Source organism: Leguminivora glycinivorella, chromosome 17 (genome assembly GCF_023078275.1).
Source record: "Leguminivora glycinivorella isolate SPB_JAAS2020 chromosome 17, LegGlyc_1.1, whole genome shotgun sequence".
Lineage (NCBI taxonomy): Eukaryota > Metazoa > Arthropoda > Insecta > Lepidoptera > Tortricidae > Leguminivora > Leguminivora glycinivorella.
The window spans coordinates 12,958,329-12,978,819 of record NC_062987.1 but is presented as its reverse complement, the minus strand read 5'-3'; the positions used below and the strand labels follow the sequence as shown (position 1 = coordinate 12,978,819).

At 38.4% G+C, this 20,491-nt stretch overlaps 2 protein-coding genes across 2 annotated transcripts; both read right to left on the bottom strand.

Moving 5' to 3' along the window:
* Positions 1-4,538: 4,538 nt before the first annotated feature.
* On the bottom strand, positions 4,539-5,661 carry LOC125235374 (pollen-specific leucine-rich repeat extensin-like protein 2). The gene is made up of 2 exons (XM_048141925.1): positions 5,558-5,661; positions 4,539-5,446 (listed from the first exon to the last, which is right to left on the bottom strand). The coding sequence occupies exons 1-2, from the start codon at positions 5,567-5,569 to the stop codon at positions 4,649-4,651; spliced, it is 810 nt and encodes a 269-aa protein (XP_047997882.1). The 5' UTR covers positions 5,570-5,661; the 3' UTR covers positions 4,539-4,648.
* Positions 5,662-11,595: 5,934 nt separating this feature from the next.
* On the bottom strand, positions 11,596-13,389 carry LOC125235269 (regulator of gene activity-like). The gene is made up of 2 exons (XM_048141773.1): positions 13,259-13,389; positions 11,596-13,172 (listed from the first exon to the last, which is right to left on the bottom strand). Exons 1-2 carry the CDS (start codon positions 13,268-13,270, stop codon positions 11,838-11,840), a joined length of 1,347 nt encoding a protein of 448 aa, XP_047997730.1. The 5' UTR covers positions 13,271-13,389; the 3' UTR covers positions 11,596-11,837.
* Between the last annotated feature and the right edge of the window lie 7,102 nt (positions 13,390-20,491).

The window sequence follows — 20,491 nt, the reverse complement described above, 5'->3', positions numbered from 1 at the left end:
CGAGCCTTATAAAATGTGATTTTTATGACTTAAAAGTACCTTATTTCACCAAAATATTATAAAATCTTTGTAAAATATAATATTTGCTATCTCATAGGACCATGCGCATTACGCCAGACTACATTAATTATAGAGTTTTATCCACTCAAACTTTATTTCAAATAAACTATGCCGGTCTTGCCCGCACTGACGTTATATTAGTCTAAAATATTGGCAAAACTCTTCATTTTGCAAAAAGGGTTATTAGAGTATAGACTTTCGGGCGCTATTTTTACAAGCATTTATTTAATTTTCAATGTATATAGAGGTACATATAATGTATGTAATGTAGGTAACTGAATCAAAATATGCCGGACAAAGAACGCTCTGATTGAAGACTATCCCCTAGGCGATTAGTAAAAGTACTTGGAGTTTCAAAACTCTCTTTTCTATCGCAAAACCATTGCTGGGCTGCCTAGGCCCCTAGGCCCGGGCCTGATGTGGGCCTAAGGGGAAATCCGGGGCCCTTGGATGTGGGACTGATTAAATAATAATACTTAACATACTGGTATAACGACGAAGAGGCAAAGCTTATTTTCCACTCATTAAATCTTTGATGATATAACACGTGGCGCCAGCTGTCGCCCCCATTTAGTGTAGGCCGTTTTAAAGAGGCTGAAAGACAGCTCTCATTTCCTGTGCATGGATTCAGTGCCATAACAACATTTCTCATAAGACTGTACTGATCAGTCAGTAAAATCAAAAATATTAAAAGTGCAGTCATTCTTTAAGAGGACATATTAGTTTAGCCTCTTTTCAGATATAAGAAATAATCAAAGGCGCGTTCGTAGCGAATAATAAGGACAGCTGCAGCTCCGTTAAATAATCTAACGTAAATAAATCAAAAGCCAAGTTTTTTTTCTTCTTCTAAAACCTGAAATCAGTGAACCTCTATCAGAGACTTAAAAAATTAATACAGTCTGTATAAAGGAAAAATCAGTTAAAAGCGTGTCGGTCTATGCTCAATGTAGGGTTTTGCTACCTGCTGTTTAGTCAGAAATGGCTTAGCGGTGGCTAAATATTGCAGTGAAGAAAAAAATTGTCCTGAAAAACATATAAAACTTACCAATTCTGTGTTCAGCTACAGGACAGGAGCTGAGCTAATTTTTCGGCATGACATAGTTTACCTAGGTCATTTGAGATTATCCTCCTTCAGGCGGCCTTCCTCCAAACGGGCGGGCTTCCTCCTCAGATTCAGATTCAGATTTATTTATTTCTCAAAATCCATACATATTTTTAATTAGAAACTAACAAAAACATGCACACATAAAGAGATCGTCAAGGCAGGTACACTAGGTTCGCATTAAAAGCTAACAATCTTACAAGTAGGTATATAACCATTTTTTTTTTTTAGTTAGGTTCACATTTACTAAGAATTATAACTTACTAATATAGACATTTAACATACATATATAATTTACTAATACTTAATTGGAAGTCACGAACATGGCTAGGCACATTAATATGTATTATTTAGGTATTCTTTTATGCTATAAAGTGTCTTGTCAAGTAGTAGCTGTTTTACTTTGCGACGGAAAGTGTTGAAGTTGGTCTCAGTTTTTATTACTTTTGGCAGTTTGTTGTAAAGTTTTTGCCCTATAATTTTAGGACACTTTTTAGCAATTAGCCTCTTGGAGACCCTAACCTAACCTAACATACTTTTCTGATAACAGTACATAATTATGTTTAAGGGTCACAGTTCTAACCTAACCTAACCTATTTTTCTGGTAGCAGCGCATTGTGTGTAGAGGTCACAGTTCTAACCTAATCTACTTTTCTGGTAAATGATAGATCTAATTAATTGTACAATTTTTTTTATTCTAACTGTGCTTTAGAAAGAATTTGTGTTATACTATACAATTTATTTATTATCGGAAATAAGCATTATACTCAAAGTATATTATAATACATGTTATTCGAAGAAATGATCATTATACAATTTGTTAGTATATTATTTGTTGTTATATGATTCAATAATTATATCAAATTATCGTTATAAGGACTAAAAATATATCAAAAAAAATTATATCGATCGATACGCACCCGGTAATTTCTACCAGCCAGCTCAAGATATCAAGTTAAAATTTGTATGAAATTACTTTGCACTCTTGTGTTTTCGAATAGCAAAGTAAGCCTTCACCAGTTGGTGTGGTGAAATAGTACATTTCGTTATAAGTGCGAGAAGTATGTGACATTCTCGCACGTGTGACGAACGACGTTTTTTAATACAGTTGCGAAAAAACACTACTACAACGAAATAAAACAATCCGAACTAACAATTTTCCCATGGACATTGACGGATTATTTGACAATTCAAAGGCGTATTTTTGAAGCTTTTAAACTTGCGTGCATATTTAATTTTTCGAGTTTGCTTTTCATCTAACATAATTTATTTCATTGGGTGCCATAAAAACATAAACATTTACGATTTCGGACGATTGTTTAATGTACAACTACATTTTAATTTAATCGATTCATTTATGCCCCGACGTATTGCAAATAACGTAAAATAATTATGACAAATCGTGTAACATATTGAGGATTTTGAACGTGCATTAAGTTAAAACATGGTAGACGCCTCTACTTTGACAGTAGAAGGCGCGTTTCGTTCCAATCATGTTCTGTTTACACGACTCATTATGACCGATTTTTCAAAGTATAAACCATTTTATAAATTATGTTTAGTATGACTAAAAGTAAACAATTACGTATTAAATATTAACGTTTTAAATATTAATCACTTAATAGTATGTTTATAGTTTTATTATGTCTTAGTAAACTAGACTAATATGAAAACAGCTCGGTAAGTAGTCGTAAAATGGAACGTATACTTTTTACGCACTAGTTCGTAAAATACAACTTCTCGCACGCTAAACAGCCAAAAAACGGGCACTTTTTGAGCAACTGTATTAAAAATTAATTTAAATGTTAACCTAATATACAAGGAAGACTGGTCTGTTTAAGCTTACTGGGGGCTATTATAACTAAGTAACTTTAATTCTGATTTATATTAAATTAGGACACTTTGTTCGGTTCTCGTTTGTTTCCTTTCTTGTAGTGAATATTTTAAATATATGATTTTAACTCTTGGAGACCATATACATCTCTAAGGAGAATTAGATTAAGTATACATTTTATCTTTAGTTGTGACATTTAGAGTCATTTGCACCTCTAAAGTAATTTTAGACTTTTTTGTATTTGTACTTTTATATTTAGAGTAGTTCTTGGTTTTGATTCGACATTTAGAGACCTTCTACATCTCTAATTAATTGTAGTAGAGTTATACTTTAGTTAGAACTTAGAATTAGTATAGTATCAATTGTAATTTCAATTCAATTTTAAATATTTTCTAAATATGTAGGTATATGTGACGTGTAAAAGTGCCCCTGTGGCCTATTTGCTAAATAAATTATTTAGATTTTTGATTTTTTGGAATTAAAATTAAGATACAGTGTTAGGACTCATTAACTAAAAACGTTGAAAATGTTGGATGGCAGTGGTTTTGCGAGTCACAGATTGCAAATCACTACTAATAATTTCTCTATCCCCTTTCTCCCCGTAGGTGTCGTAGAAGTCGACTGTGGGATATGGATTAAATTGTGGCGTAGGTGAAAGGCTGGCCAAATTGTGGATTTCTTTCAAACCCTTTTTGCCAAGAGTGGCACTGAAATTTAGTAGTTCGTGTGCTCTGCCTACCCCTTTATGGGATACAGGCGTGATTATGTATGTATGTATGTATGTATATTTGTTCATAGGTAGGTACATGCTATAAATAGGGTGACTTAAGTATGAACTATTTTCGGCTATTTGAATTGTTTGAAATCTATAATATGAAATCCCTTGGTTCCCACAATACTATCAGGAGGATAGTAGCAAAAGAAACTCGTTGTTTTTCTTTTAGATAACTTGTGTTCTAAATAAATAGTAATATTTGTCTAGTCTAGACCGAGTCGAGTAACTTGTCAAAGCACTACAACAAATTGGGACCTTTTGCTTGGATGATACCTACATATGATTAGATATTATTTAGTGAGAATTGTTTTTGCTTTATATATGAGCATTTTCAGAACTTGGCACCCCCCAATTAGCGTAAGTTGTTGACAAAAGTTAACTCACTGTCAGTTTTGTGACGATAATTAAGCATGAAATTTCTATAAAAATATTGTTTTTTTTGTTAATAATAATAACATAAACTTTAAGCAATAATCTACGTTCAGAATGTGTAAGAAGTAAATTTTTAGACAGATTTTATGCTTAATCTCGTCACAAAACTGACTCGACTGAATCGAGTTAATTTTTGTTAACAACTAACGCTAATTGGGGTGTCCCAAATTCTGAAAATGCCCATATATTTACTAAATATTATACCCCCGTTCTCAATGCCGTATGTAATAGGTACATACTACTCACATTTTGTGATTATTAGGTATTTGTGATTATGTTACTGCTTTATTATATTTTAACTGACGGAAACTTGTTACAAACGAAAACTATGAAACAATTGTGTAAGGTATCTTTTATTACGTATATGTACATCTTAATACTATTATTTACAGGACTATTGACTATTTGGTATGATCACGACTATTACATCCTATGGTTGTAGTTTTCACCAACCGCAGCACTTCTTCTTTTGGTAGTGGGTGACGTGTTTGATGATATGGATGTGGTACGGCTTCCAGATGGCCACTGGGACATGGACGTGTTTCTCGATCGGGACATGGACCTTCCTGATCACTTCGTAGGGCCTGTCGACCGGCACTGGCACTTTCCTGATCACTTCAACGGGCACTTGTCTCACAACTTCATAAGGTACTCGCCTCTCTACCTCGACGTTTTGCGTTTGGTACACGTTGTACGGCACTTGTCTGGGGACTTCAACCTGGACTGGGTAGGGCTGGGGCACTGGCACTCTGACTTCCTGACGAACGGGCACGGGCACGGGTTGCGGGACCGCAATTTGAACGTGACGCACTACTTCGATCGGGACGCGACGGATGACGTTTTGCACGACAGACTGGAGCTCGTATCTCGACGCTGAAGCGACGGGTTGGCCCACTTGCACTGTCGTTCCGATGACGCGAGGCTGGCCGAGATTGAGAGATCCGCTCGACACTGGTGGCGCTGGAGCCGCCGGAGGGCGGGTCTCGTCGAGGATGAGGCTGCCTTCCTGATCAGCGGGCGGGCCGTAAACGGGCTGTGGCGCTGGTGGCAGGTTCTGTGCCAAATTTAAACTGCCTGAAGAATATGGAGTGCCATATGACGTCGAAGGAGGGCCATAGGATGTGGACGGTGGTCCATAGGAAGCCGATGGGGCGGACAGGGCCGATGCCGTGTATGAGTCATGTCGATGCGGTGCCTCGCCTCGACATACATATACTAATGCTGTGTAGAAGAGAATCCTAACCTGGAATAGAAAAAATACGCATTAGGTAAAGTGACTTTAACTTGTGATTGGGCTTCAATTAGCAAATTCTAGAGATGACATTTTTAAAATTTCATATTATTATCAACTTACTATAAACGCCATGGCTTTTAGCTAAACGCTATAAAAGCCAGCCTAAAAAAATAAGCTGTTGTTGTCTCTTCTAAGTTTCGGTGGTTTGTGATGCGATAACGCAACTGTCCTCATATTTATACAACACAAGAAGTTCTTGGCGGTGATGCGACATCTATGAATAAATTAATTGGTCGGATATCGTTGCGTTCAATACGTCATATCTGTTGGCGGGCGAACTATGTCCGGCCGAAGATAAACATGTGGTAACTTTTATGCCTTTGGAATAAGGCGAAAACTGTATACATATTTCTGGTGTCGATTGTTCATACTCGTAAGTAGGTGAATCTGTTTTCAATAGGGTCACAGGTTTTCTGAGGTTATGCAAGTGACTTGATTTAATCTTGTGGCAGACTGCAGGTCGGTCAACGAAGTCATCTGCATTCAAGGGAGTGGAAGTTTTCGGAATATCTAATTTGCTTTAAATCGCTAATATAGTTTTTCGTAATAAAATTAAATGTCGTGGAAATCTGCTGACATTTAAATAAACCGATTTGTGTAAGAAAATGGTAATATTTTAAATGGTTTTAAAAATATATTTTTTGAAATTGTGTCAGAGTTTTCGATGTTTTTGATGAAAGATACTGCAATTGGTTTCTTTTGTTCTGTTGTTTATGGTAAAATTATGCCAGCTTCATCAGCAAAATCACGTCCTGTATTTAAGTGCTTTTTCTGAAGATTAGCATTGCAGAGCAGTTAAAATAATAGGTATGAATAGGAATCATTTGACAGGGAATTGAGGAATTCAGAAAAATTAAACAAATGAGGTTTTGTATGTTCGTATATAAAAGACATCAACGCATTGATTGTAACCGTAGAACCAAGACTCAGCTTGGCTACCACGGGCTCTTCATACGTTACTCGACAGCATATACATCTCGAAAAAGGACATTCATTTTATGGAAAAGTGACCAGTTCAGTTACTTTTTTTTTCTAGTCTGTTTGTGTCCTACTGCTGGGCAAAGGCCCCCCTTTCTTCCGCCACCCATTACGATTTGCCGCCTGCTTCGACCAGTCACTGCAAAATGCATCGAGGTCATCGCGCCATCTTTTCTTTGTTACTATCTTTTGTTTGTTAGTTACTTATCAGAACTTGTCAGAACATAAAAATACTTAGGTATGTACATACATTTTCCGTGACGCTGTCATCCGTGACCAATTCTGAAACGTCATAAACTCATGGTACCTAGATACCATGATCTCACAAAGAAATATAGCAGGACATTGGGCACGTTTGATATTTTGCACGTTCATAGGGTTCAATAGCAATAATAGCAAAATTGTAACCTTTACATATAGTTTTATATAGTATGTTATAGTTTTTGTCCATATGAGCCATTATACTAAGAAACTGTAAGCAATTGTATCCAAGTAAACGGCTCGCCTGGTGGTAAACAGTCTCCATAACTTATGGACACTTGCGACTCCATCAGTGTGACATGCGCGTGGCCGACCCTCCGCATCCTCATTAGGGTCACTTTTCACCGGCAGAACACTATGAGGAAGATAGCACTCAAACTACTCAAAGTATATCTACCTAAATAAAAAAATGAGTTTTTTTGCAAAAATTAAATTTTTGGCACAAGCTTTTATCGCTGACTGTACCTTTCTTTCAACAGTCACCTACTGTTCTCCGAGACGTTTCTAAAAACCCCTTCTTCGATGGGGTTACGACGTTTCATAACAGAGTTCCTATGACCACCTTTCTGCTCCATCATCAGATAAGCTCCATGATACCATAATATTGCATTGTCACGTGATTTACATATGTGTGCAAAATGGCAGCTCAATCGGAAATCGGGTAGTGGGTCAAATTTTGCTTCTACGTTTTGACCCAAACTAACATACCAACAAGACAAGTTGAATAAAAACTTGTAAAAAAGCAATGATTCATTCATGGAGCCTTTTATATACCTAATACATATATAGCCTCCATAATTATTTTACTGAACAACACAAACACACAACATATAAACATATTGAGTAAATTATATACTTAATATGTTTTAGTATGGAAGTAAAACATGTAATTGTAGCTGAAAGGCATATAAATAAATAAATAAATATTGGGGGACACCGTACACAGATCAACCTAGCCCCAAATTAAGCAAAGCTTGTACTATGAGTATGGGTGCTAGGCGACGATATTCATAATTACATAGGTACGTATATAGATAGAAAACATCCATGACTCAGAAACAAGTATCTGTGTTTATCATACAAATAAATACCCTTACCGGGATTCGAACCCAGGACCGCGGCTTTGCAGGCAGGGCTGCGTCAGACCGGTCGTCATATAAATACATAGGTTAGATCCAAAAGTTAAGACATAAAAATCAAAATTTGCTCTCAATTTAATTTAATTGTTATTTCAGGTAATTTCGTTTGACTGTTGTGAACTTTCACGAATTATTTCGAATGTTTTTGCTAAAGTCAATAAAGAGTTTCATAAGCCGATATTATCAAAACGACATACGTGCCGCAAAGGTACGCCCTTTTGATTGCTTTTACAGCTTTATGTACTATTTAAAGAGATGGAACCCTTTATTATGCGTGACACACATTTGGCCGATATGTTTTTATCTCCTTTACTTCTGAAACTTATCAATTCATTAGATGTTTCGTTATCGTCATAAAACTATAATGGGCCTACAAAAATATATCAACATATGAATATTTTGCGTTTATAACGCATATAAATGAATCATAATCAGATTGCATAGTTAAACAGTTTTAGTTTTGAAATGTACATTCAACATAATGTATAGTATATTAGAATTTTGTGGCAAAAACCAAACACTAATTTATTGCATAAAAAAATACAATGTATATGATTAATTGATTAGTAATAGCAATTTCAGGCAAATACAACAACAAGTTCGCCAAACCTGTCTCTTGCGAAATGGTGCCCATAATGCTGGCTAGGTATATTTTCCCCAAAATATATCATATCACAATTGAAATTGAAATATCATGAAATATAATATGCATCTTAATCAAATCTGATTGCGCCTGTTTGCTTCAAGGGGAAGATTCGACGCGCTATGTATGTGAAATAATTATGTAAAGATTATGATTATGCTCATTACTTGATTTTGGTATTCACTAATTACAAGAAAATGAAAATAGCAGCATTAGCAGCTATGAACATACTAGTTTATCAAATATTAGTTTAGGTATCATAGAATAAAAGTAATTAAATATGGTAAATATCTGAAACATGAAAAGTGCACAGCACAACTGGTTTACGCTACACCTAATTTAAATCGATCGATATTATTGACGACTGTACCATTTTCCATTTGACCTCCGCAAAATACTACACTTTTGATATATAGCGTGAAAAACCATTGCGTCACACCATAAGGCCCACCGATTCGAAGCCATTATGTAATAGTTGTCACTCGTTTATTAATAGGCCTACTTTGTTAGTATAATTCTTATTTTTTAGTTTTCACCGGCATTAGGTATTTATGCCATCGGCGTAAACGTCGGATTGACCGAGTTTGCCGGAGATTTCTTCCGTTTTAGATTGTTTCGTAATTATTACGAGAATGAGCTTTTTAGGGTGGCCCAAAATTACGTTGACAAAGAATGGGGAAATAATGTTGTAATAAACCAAAATATCGTCAGTTACCGAAAATATTTTTTGGCGGCTATATTTGCATATTTCTAACCCACCGTGGATATTTCAACAGCATTAGCATGGATATTTCGCAAGGTTTGTAATGTAGACCAATCATGTAAAACATTTTTTCCAGATTCATAAGTCGATACTTTCATACTTACGAAAATGCACCTTACTTAAAACTATAAATATAGTTTGTAATCAATCTTAAAACCCTAGACCGTTTATTGATTACAAAAATTAGGGTATTCTACAATTTATAAGTGCAATAAGTCAGACGAAAGTCACACTAGAGGTGAAATATCGATAATTTTTGGCTGTTCCAATATTTGCGTTTGTACTTCAAAGCCAAAGGAGGATATTTTGAAGACGATTCGATTTATTCGGTCAAAAATTATTAAGGGTTCACATTTTAATTTGTAAGACAATCATTCGTGTAAGGACAGAAAAGTAATTATACAAACGTTTGTCAACGTATTTTTGGGCCATCCTGTAGTTAACTTTCCAATGATATAGTATAGTATACAGTATATATAGTTTGTGTGGGCAAAAAAATAAAACCTACTCTACTTTCTTGTTCAGCTTTTCATTTCTTTTTGCTACAAATATGCAAGAAGCGGACGAGGAAAGGATAAAAGTAGATTAAATCCAAACACTGTTTTTCCGATATCTGTCAGCATTTTCAAAGGTACATATATTGTGCTCTGTAAAGAGAAAGACCATAAATTTCGCCTTAAGACAAAGTCGTGCAATATTCAAATCAAACTTTAACAATCTAAACAAGAAAAGTTAAAATATTGCCCAGAGCAATACGAGTACATTGGTGGTACATTGCCGATCTGTGAACAAGCAGTGTAGTGATATAAAATTTTACGACTTAGCCCTTCCTCATCATATCTTATCTCAAATGCTTTTCAATATTTGCTTTCTTGTTTAACGGTTGAACAATTCAATTCGTGAAATCAAAATTCTTATTCAGAATTACATAGTAGAAACACTGTAAGTAATTTTGAAAGATTGTCAGATTTATTTCAAGTAGAGTAGAGTATTTGTTTAAGTTGTGATCTCAGAGGTGAGACTGTATCTTTGTTAACAGGGGTTTTTAATTGTGTTTATTTTTTTTTCATTATGTAGTACGGTGTACGAATATATGTACCTAGTGGTATTTGTGTAAACTAAAGGGTATCTGTATTTTGCTCGTATGAGTATTAATGTACTTGTAAATAACATTGTCCAACTAGGGAATTTTTTTCTTTAGTTTGGGATTCAGGAACCGCAAACAAAAAAAGATGTGTTTGTGTATCTCTATTAGGTATATAGAATATTATACTTCTATCTGCGAACTCTACAGATTTACGTAGATCATCATCATCATCCTTGCGTTATATCGGCACTTGCTTCGGCTCATGAGAGATAGGGGTCCGCTTTCACTAATAATCCTAAGATTTGGCGTAAACTCTGAAGCGACTGCCACCTGACCTTCCAACCCGAAGCTTAACTAGCCTAACTACAGATTTATGTAGATAAATAAAAAAAAGTTTTTTAAGGATGTCAGATACTTTTGGTACGCTGTCTCATCGGCTTTTATTTGCTGACTATACTAGTAGTGAAGACGCGGGCTTGGTTTTCATCCCATCTTCTTCTATTTTTGAATAGTGCATGCACGATCTATACGAAAACTGTTTCACTGATGTATATATCAACATAAAGTTGAGACCCCCAAATAAACTAGCAAGAGCGGACATCTCGAAAGTCATACAAAATATCAAAAACTTGTGCCAAATATAATCAGCTTTTGTTCTTGTATAACCGTCATATCACTAGGATTAGCAGATACCGACTGTTCCGAGGTATAAACAAAAAATAGGACCCTTTTATTTTTCCCTTTTCCCTTACGGCTCATAGGGTACGTCCGGGGAGTTCATGTTCACCTCGAAAGTAAAAAATTGTGTTACAAGCATTTCTGTTTATACCTAAATTTTGTTTTATTGCATTGCCTAGTTAGAACGTTTTTAATATAAGTAAGGCTAGTCGGCTACCATCAGTTGGATACTGGCATATTTGTGGCGTACCATGCTTAAAGGGTCTTCATGCTTTATCTGAAATATACTCGTATGTATGTATTGGGAAGACATTGGTCTGTTAGGATTTCAGATGTTAAAGTTCTTATTGAACTTAACGTAAGCAACCTTCTTCTGTATTTAAAAGCCACATTTAACATCGTGTACTAAAAATACTAATTTTGTTTTATATTTTTCTGATATACTACTAACAGTAATAAACATAGATTTATATGTATTATGTTGGTTTAGAATCATAATTATTGTTCAATGCTTTAGGTGCAAGGTGTATGGCAAATAATACTAGGATGTCTTTGGATATTTTTTGTATTACAGTAATATATCCCTTATATTACTAAATATTTACAAAAAAACTTTGTATTATCCTAATTAATGACTTAGTTATCACCCTAGAGTGCAGCCCCGATGAGCTAACGTTGCAATGATATGAATATTTACAAAAGATGTAAAACAAAAAATGAGGTTCTTTAAACTTCAGTCTTCATGCTATGGAGAGACCTCTGAAAACAAATGAGATTCGATATTTTCTATCTTAGTTCCAGCCATGATGGTGATGGTGGTCAATTCCTTGGTCGAGTCCGAGGCTGCCGTGGTCGTGCAGATCGTGTCCGTGATCGTGGATGTCGTGATGGTCGTGGTAATCGTCATGAATGTCGTGATGGTCGTGATGGTCGTGAAGGTCACCGTGGTCATGAATGTCATAGTGGGCGTGAGCATGAGACTGACCATGCCAGCCGTGCGAGTGATGGTGCTCCACTGGCACCGCTTTGTGGTGCACGGTCTTGAACACAGGAACAGGGTACTTCTTTACCACGTGGTAAGGCACCTTGATCAGCTTAACTACTGGCACTTTCACTATTTTTTCAATAGGAACACGACGCTCCACAGGAACCTCTACTACCTTCTCTACTGGAACTCGGACAATCTTTTCGACTGGGTAGGGTACTGGCTTGTCAACCTTGACCTGCTGGATCTTTACAACAGGTACTGGAACGTCCTTATACACTGGTACTTGCACGGGGTAGGGCTGTGGGACTGGAACCTGTACAGTTTGCGGCACGGGCACTGGTACTGGCTGGGGCACTCGGTGGATTTGTTCCCTGAAGACTTGGTAAGGTTCCTCCCTGACACGGTATTGGGTCGGGGCCCCATTGCCATTAGCCAGTCCGTGAATACTTGTGATGACTGGAGCCTTAGGTCCGGGTGGTGGAGGCTCACCGCCAGGAACGGTGGGAGCGGCTCCGTCAACTGCACCTGCGTTTGATAGAGATCCAGTTGCGGGCAGAGGCAGAGATGGAGCGAGTGGAGCATAGTTTGAACCGATTCCAGAGTCAAGAGCAGGTGCACTGAAAGAGCCACCGAGGGGTGCTCCCAACGAGCTACCTCCGATTCCTGATCCAATACCTGATCCGAGAGAGCTATCAATTCCAGATCCAATGGAACCTCCAATACCGGATGGGATGGAGCTACCTAGGCTGCCTCCTCCAAAAGATCCGAAACTACCACTGCCGAGTGATCCGGTGTAGGAAGATCCTCCAAGGCCAGAACCTCCGATGATGGATGACCCGCCAAGGCCGCTTGAACCGATGTTACCCAGGCCACTGGATCCAAGATGGCTCGATCCCAGACTGTGGCTGATATGTCCAATGGATCCACTCGAGCCGGAATATGTAGCTGAGGGTAGAGATCCAGCGGGGAAGCTGCTCGGTGAGAAGCTCGAGGTGGCGGGCAACGGTGCGGGAGCAGAGAGTCCACTGCTATACGAGTTTCCAGGTGGGTAGTGGTATCCTGAACCGGAACTATGACTGTGCCACCCTCCTCCTGCATAGCAGCTGCCTACTAGGATGGCTAACATAGCCATATACTTCTGAAAACAAAATAATAAATTTGTTATTTCCATTCCATTTTGCTATTCTATCAAACTTTGTTGATCTTGTTTATTTTGATACTTACAAAAGTAGCCATGTCGATTAGCTAATCGCTGGCCACCCAAAATTGTTGTGTCTTCTACAACAAGCTGAGCTTGTGTGTGCGGTTTTGGAGATTTTCATCATATTTATATAAATGTCGCGATAAGGCGCGGGACGGCCCGATATGCAGATCGAGAGCGGAAACTGGTTTTGATCATCTTTTTGGTATTGAAATCCATTCATTATGCATTTGAATGAATACGGTTGGTGAGTTAACATATGAGAGCAATAATAGTGAAGCAGTTTCTGACTGTTCTTCGCAAAAACTAATGATAATTTCAATAGTTTCATTAAGAAATGATTTCATTATTTTTAAACAATTACGAAGAGTTATTATTTTCAGTTACTAAGAGTTTTCATTGAAAGTTATTCTCTTTCTCGTCTAGAACAATACGTGTCGAGTAATATTTTCATATGTGAGTGACCCGGTTAATTAATATACTTATAATAGTTATCATGTTAGTGTCTTACTAAAGCTTCGTTGATAAAGTGTAAAAAGAAGCAATTATCGTATGTATTTAAATATTTAAAATAAGAAAAAACAGTCACATAAGAAAATGTCCGAATATTAAAATATTTGCCATAAAGACTAGTGGAGGATTATTTTATCACAATATGCAATGTCCTATTTATATGACATAAAATGGTCTAGCTTGAAAACGCATCACTTTCTGCACTTTTATTCAACATAAACAATGCCCCTCTTTTAGAGCGTAGAACATTACTTACTTATTACTTAATGGTAGGTATATATGTCACTTACAAAATTTGCACATTGCTAGTAAATAAGTATTTAGGTAACCTCGTAAGACAAAGGCCAATTTTTCGATTTTTAATTGGGAACTTTCTTTTATTTCTTTATAGAAGAAGTCTATGAGGTTTGTAATCAAATTACAAAGTTCTTAAGTTGAAATCACGCAAAGTACTGAACTCCTTTATTAACACGCTTTTATTAGGTCGTCGTGTATGTAACTATGTATGTAATGGAATCTGCGGAGGCTAATTTAACCATCTTCCAGGAGTCGTAGCGTAATGAAAATTGGCAGCTATATGTAGTTCCGATGACAATACAATAATATGGTACTGTTGAGCTGATCTGATGATGGAGTCGGAAGATATGAACTGGAACTACATGATGGAACCTCGTATCATAGCCGTTTTTGGGTTTCTTAGAAAAGTCTTGTAATGAACTTTGACTACAATTAGGTTTCAAGGTCTGATGATGAAGCCGAAAGATATGAACTGGAACTACATGATGGAACATCGTATCATAGCTGTTTTTGGGTTTCTTAGAAAAGTCTTGTAATGAACTTTGACTACTATTAGGTTTCAAGGTCTGATGATGGAGCCGGAAGATATGAACTGGAACTACATCATGGAACATCGTATCATAGCTGTTTTTGGGCTTCTTAGGAAAGTCTTGTAATGAACTTTGACTACAATTAGGTTTCAAGGTCTGATGATGGAGCCGGAAGATATGAGCTGGAACTACATGATGGAACATCGTATCATAGCTGTTTTTGGGCTTCTTAGAAAAGTCTTGTAATGAACTTTGACTACGATTAGGTTTCAAGGTCTGATGATGGAGCCGGAAGATATGAACTGGAACTACATGATAGAACATAGTATCATAGCTGTTTTTGGGCTTCTTAGAAAAGTCTTGTAATGAACTTTGACTACGATTAGAATTCAAGGTCTGATGATGGAGATGGAAGATATGAACTGGAACTACATGATGGAACATCGTATCATAGCTGTTTTTGGGCTTCTTAGAAAAGTCTTGTAATGAACTATGACTACGATTAGGTTTCAAGGCCTGATGATGGTGCCGGAAGATAAGAACAGAAAAAAAAGGGGGGGGGGGGCTCGAGGGGGGAAGCATGAAAGAAAGATCAACGTAGTATTTAAAATAAGTTGGGTTAGCGTTTTCTTGTGACCTTTCAGAGCAAACAAAGGGGGGCTCGGGGGGCGAAGCCCCCGCATAAAAGAAAGATTAACGTAGTATTTAAAATAAGTTGGGTTAGCGTTTTCTTGTGACCTTTCAGAGCAAACAAAGGGGGGCTCGGGGGCGAAGCCCCCCGCATAAAAGAAAGATCAACGTTGTATTTAAAATAAGTTGGGTTAAGGTTTTTCTTGTGATCCTTAAGAGTAAAGAAAAGGCCCCCGCATGAAAGAAAGATCAACGTAGTATTTAGAATAAGTTGGGTTAGCGTTTTCTTGTGACCTTTAAGAGCAAACAAAGGGGGGCTCGGGGGGCGAAGCCCCCCGCATGAAAGAAAGATCAACGTAGTATTTATAATAAGTTGGGTTAGCGTTTTCTTGTGATCCTTAAGAGTAAAGAAAAGGGGGGCTCGGGGGGCGAAGCCCCCCGCATGAAAGAAAGATCAACGTAGTATTTAAGATAAGTTGGGTTAGCGTTTTCTTGTGACCTTTAAGAGTAAACAAAGGGGGGCTCGGGGGGCGAAGCCCCCCGCATAAAAGAAAGATTAACGTAGTATTTAAAATAAGTTGGGTTAGCGTTTTCTTCTGACCTTTCAGAGCAAACAAAGGGGGGCTCGGGGGGCGAAGCCCCCGCAAAAAAGAAAGATCAACGTTGTATTTAAAATAAGTTGGGTTAAGGTTTTCTTGTGATCCTTAAGAGTAAAGAAAAGGCCCCCGCATGAAAGAAAGATCAACGTAGTATTTAGAATAAGTTGGGTTAGCGTTTTCTTGTGACCTTTAAGAGCAAACAAAGGGGGGCTCGGGGCGAAGCCCCCGCATGAAAGAAAGATCAACGTAGTATTTATAATAAGTTGGGTTAGCGTTTTCTTGTGACCTTTAAGAGCAAACAAAGGGGGCTCGGGGGCGAAGCCCCCGCATGAAAGAAAGATCAACGTAGTAGTTAAGATAAGTTGGGTTAGCGTTTTCTTGTGACCTTTAAGAGCAAACAAAGGGGGGCTCGGGGGGCGAAGCCCCCCGCATGAAAGAAAGATCAACGTTGTATTTAGAATAAGTTGGGTTAGCGTTTTCTTGTGACCTTTAAGAGCAAACAAAGGGGGGCTCGGGGGGCGAAGCCCCCCGCATGAAAGAAAGATCAACGTAGTATTTAAGGTAAGTTGGGTTAGCGTTTTCTTGTGACATTTAAGAGCAAACAAAGGGGGGCTCGGGGGGCGAAGCCCCCGCATGAAAGAAAGATCAACGTTGTATTTAAAATAAGTTGGTTTAGGGTTTTCTTGTGACCTTTAAGAGTAAACAAAGGGGGGCTCGGGGGGCTTCGCCCCCCGCATAAAAGAAAGATTAACGTAGTATTTAAAATAAGTTGGGTTAGTGTTTTCTTGTGACCTTTCAGAGCAAACAAAGGGGGGCTCGGTGGGGCGAAGCCCCCCGCATAAAAGAAAGATCAACGTTGTATTTAAAATAAGTTGGGTTAAGGTTTTCTTGTGATCCTTAAGAGTAAAGAAAAGGCCCCCGCATGAAAGAAAGATCAACGTAGTATTTAGAATAAGTTGGGTTAGCGTTTTCTTGTGACCTTTAAGAGCAAACAAAGGGGGGCTCGGAGGGCGAAGCCCCCCGCATGAAAGAAAGATCAACGTAGTATTTAGAATAAGTTGGGTTAGCGTTTTCTTGTGACCTTTAAGAGCAAACAAAGGGGGGCTCGGGGGCGAAGCCCCCGCATGAAAGAAAGATCAACGTAGTAGTTAAGATAAGTTGGGTTAGCGTTTTCTTGTGACCTTTAAGAGCAAACAAAGGGGCTCGGGGGCGAAGCCCCCGCATGAAAGAAAGATCAAAGTTGTATTTAGAATAAGTTGGGTTAGCGTTTTCTTGTGACCTTTAAGAGCAAACAAAGGGGGGCTCGGGGGGCGAAGCCCCCCGCATGAAAGAAAGATCAACGTAGTATTTAAGATAAGTTGGGTTAGCGTTTTCTTGTGACATTTAAGAGCAAACAAAGGGGGCTCGGGGGCGAAGCCCCGCATGAAAGAAAGATCAACGTTGTATTTAAAATAAGTTGGTTTAGGGTTTTCTTGTGATCCTTAAGAGCAAACAAAGGGGGGCTCGGGGGCGAAGCCCCCCGCATGAAAGAAAGATCAACGTAGTATTTAAGATAAGTTGGGTTAGCGTTTTCTTGTGACATTTAAGAGCAAACAAAGGGGGGCTCGGGGGGCGAAGCCCCCGCATGAAAGAAAGATCAACGTTGTATTTAAAATAAGTTGGTTTAGGGTTTTCTTGTGTTCCTTAAGAGTAAAGAAAAGGGGGGCTCGGAGGGCGAAGCCCCCCGCATGAAAGAAAGATCAACGTAGTATTTAAGATAAGTTGGGTTAGCGTTTTCTTGTGACCTTTAAGAGTAAACAAAGGGGGGCTCGGGGGCGAAGCCCCCACATAAAAGAAAGATTAACGTAGTATTTAAAATAAGTTGGGTTAGCGTTTTCTTGTGACCTTTAAGAGCAAACAAAGGGGGGCTCGGGGGCGAAGCCCCGCATGAAAGAAAGATCAACGTAGTATTTAAGATAAGTTGGGTTAGCGTTTTCTTGTGACCTTTAAGAGCAAACAAAGGGGGCTCGGGGGCGAAGCCCCCCGCATAAAAGAAAGATCAACGTTGTTTTTAAAATAAGTTGGGTTAGCGTTTTCTTGTGACCTTTAAGAGCAAACAAAGGGGGCTCGGGGGCGAAGCCCCCCGCATGAAAGAAAGATCAACGTTGTATTTTAAATAAGTTGGGTTAGCGTTTTCTTTTGACCTTTAAGAGCAAACAAAGGGGGCTCGGGGCGAAGCCCCCGCATTAAAGAAAGATCAACGTAGTATTTAAAATAAGTTGGGTTAGGGTTTTCTTGTGATCCTTAAGAGTAACGAAAAGGGGGCTCGGGGGCGAAGCCCCCGCATGAAAGAAAGATCAACGTAGTATTTAAAATAAGTTGGGTTAGGGTTTTCTTGTGATCCTTAAGAGTAACGAAAAGGGGGGCTCGAGGGGCGAAGCCCCCAGCATAAAAGAAAGATTAACGTAGTATTTAAAATAAGTTGGGTTAGCGTTTTCTTGTGACCTTTAAGAGCAAACAAAGGGGGGCTCGGGGGGCGAAGCCCCCGCATAAAAGAAAGATCAACGTTGTATTTAAAATAAGTTGGTTTAGGGTTTTCTTGTGATCCTTAAGAGCAAACAAAGGGGGGCTCGGGGGGCGAAGCCCCCGCATGAAAGAAAGATCAACGTAGTATTTAAGATAAGTTGGGTTAGCGTTTTCTTGTGACATTTAAGAGCAAACAAAGGGGGCTCGGGGGCGAAGCCCCCGCATGAAAGAAAGATCAACGTTGTATTTAAAATAAGTTGGTTTAGGGTTTTCTTGTGTTCCTTAAGAGTAAAGAAAAGGGGGGCTCGGAGGGCGAAGCCCCCCGCATGAAAGAAAGATCAACGTAGTATTTAAGATAAGTTGGGTTAGCGTTTTCTTGTGACCTTTAAGAGTAAACAAAGGGGGCTCGGGGGCGAAGCCCCCACATAAAAGAAAGATTAACGTAGTATTTAAAATAAGTTGGGTTAGCGTTTTCTTGTGACCTTTAAGAGCAAACAAAGGGGGGCTCGGGGGGCGAAGCCCCCGCATGAAAGAAAGATCAACGTAGTATTTAAGATAAGTTGGGTTAGCGTTTTCTTGTGACCTTTAAGAGCAAACAAAGGGGGGCTCGGGGGGCGAAGGCCCCCGCATAAAAGAAAGATCAACGTTGTTTTTAAAATAAGTTGGGTTAGCGTTTTCTTGTGACCTTTAAGAGCAAACAAAGGGGGCTCGGGGGCGAAGCCCCCGCATGAAAGAAAGATCAACGTTGTATTTTAAATAAGTTGGGTTAGCGTTTTCTTTTGACCTTTAAGAGCAAACAAAGGGGGCTCGGGGGCGAAGCCCCCGCATTAAAGAAAGATCAACGTAGTATTTAAAATAAGTTGGGTTAGGGTTTTCTTGTGATCCTTAAGAGTAACGAAAAGGGGGGCTCGGGGGGCGAAGCCCCCCGCATGAAAGAAAGATCAACGTAGTATTTAAAATAAGTTGGGTTAGGGTTTTCTTGTGATCCTTAAGAGTAACGAAAAGGGGGGCTCGAGGGGCGAAGCCCCCAGCATAAAAGAAAGATTAACGTAGTATTTAAAATAAGTTGGGTTAGCGTTTTCTTGTGACCTTTAAGAGCAAACAAAGGGGGGCTCGGGGGCGAAGCCCCCGCATAAAAGAAAGATCAACGTAGTATTTAAAATAAGTTGGGTTAGGGTTTTCTTGTGACCTTTAAGAGCAAACAAAGGGGCTCGGGGCGAAGCCCCCCGCATGAAAGAAAGATCAACGTAGTATTTAAGATAAGTTGGGTTAGTGTTTTCTTGTTACCCTTAAGAGTAACGAAAAGGGGGGCTCGGCAAAAAAGAAATACTTAAATTTTGTTTGAATTAGTTGAAATGTGACAATATTTTCTAATCGAGTCAAACAAAATCCCACTAGCTGAGAGCTTCAAAACAATGTATGGCGAAAGTATGTCTCTCTAATGTCTTCAAAAAGTCCGCGATGGCACATGTCTATATTGTCTATCTTTTACGGATAACTTACTAGGTATAAACATTTTTATGATAATACCGTAATAAGAAGGTAGCCGCTAGTTATATTTAAGTAGCAATTAGCAATAAGTACACGTTAAGCCACAAATGGCATGTAAAATCCGCCTACTTGAAATAATTTTATGTATAAATGTTAAAAGGTAATTTATTTCATTATTAATGACTAAAAAGTATAAAATAAATTAATAGTTTAAAAAACACTATAAAACACGCTTTTATAAATGCACGTAAAAGCCAAAAATAAATTATGGATCGTTCAAGTTGTCTCTATTTGTGAGCTGAAGTTTAAAAACTATGTGCTTTTAATTATAATATTTGATTGTAAAAGCGTGGGGCGCTGGAACAGGAAAGACTTTCTTGTAAACAAATACTAATTCGAACTTCCTGGCGAATGAAGTTGCATAAGAACATAACGTTTACATATGCCGCCTAAGGGTTACCAAAGAGAACCAAAGATATCTCGTCCACGAACAAGAACTCTGCATCCTGTCACTGTAGACACTTTCCCCTTTTGTACTTTGATTACCGGAAAAAAGCGGCGTTCTAAGTGTCGGTGACTGTCGACTCTCCTCGCTACTAGCGCATATTTTGTCTGAGTTCGACAAACTGGTACCTACTTTGAACACTGACTTTTAATTGATTTGACTGTTTAATGTAGAACCTACTAGTCA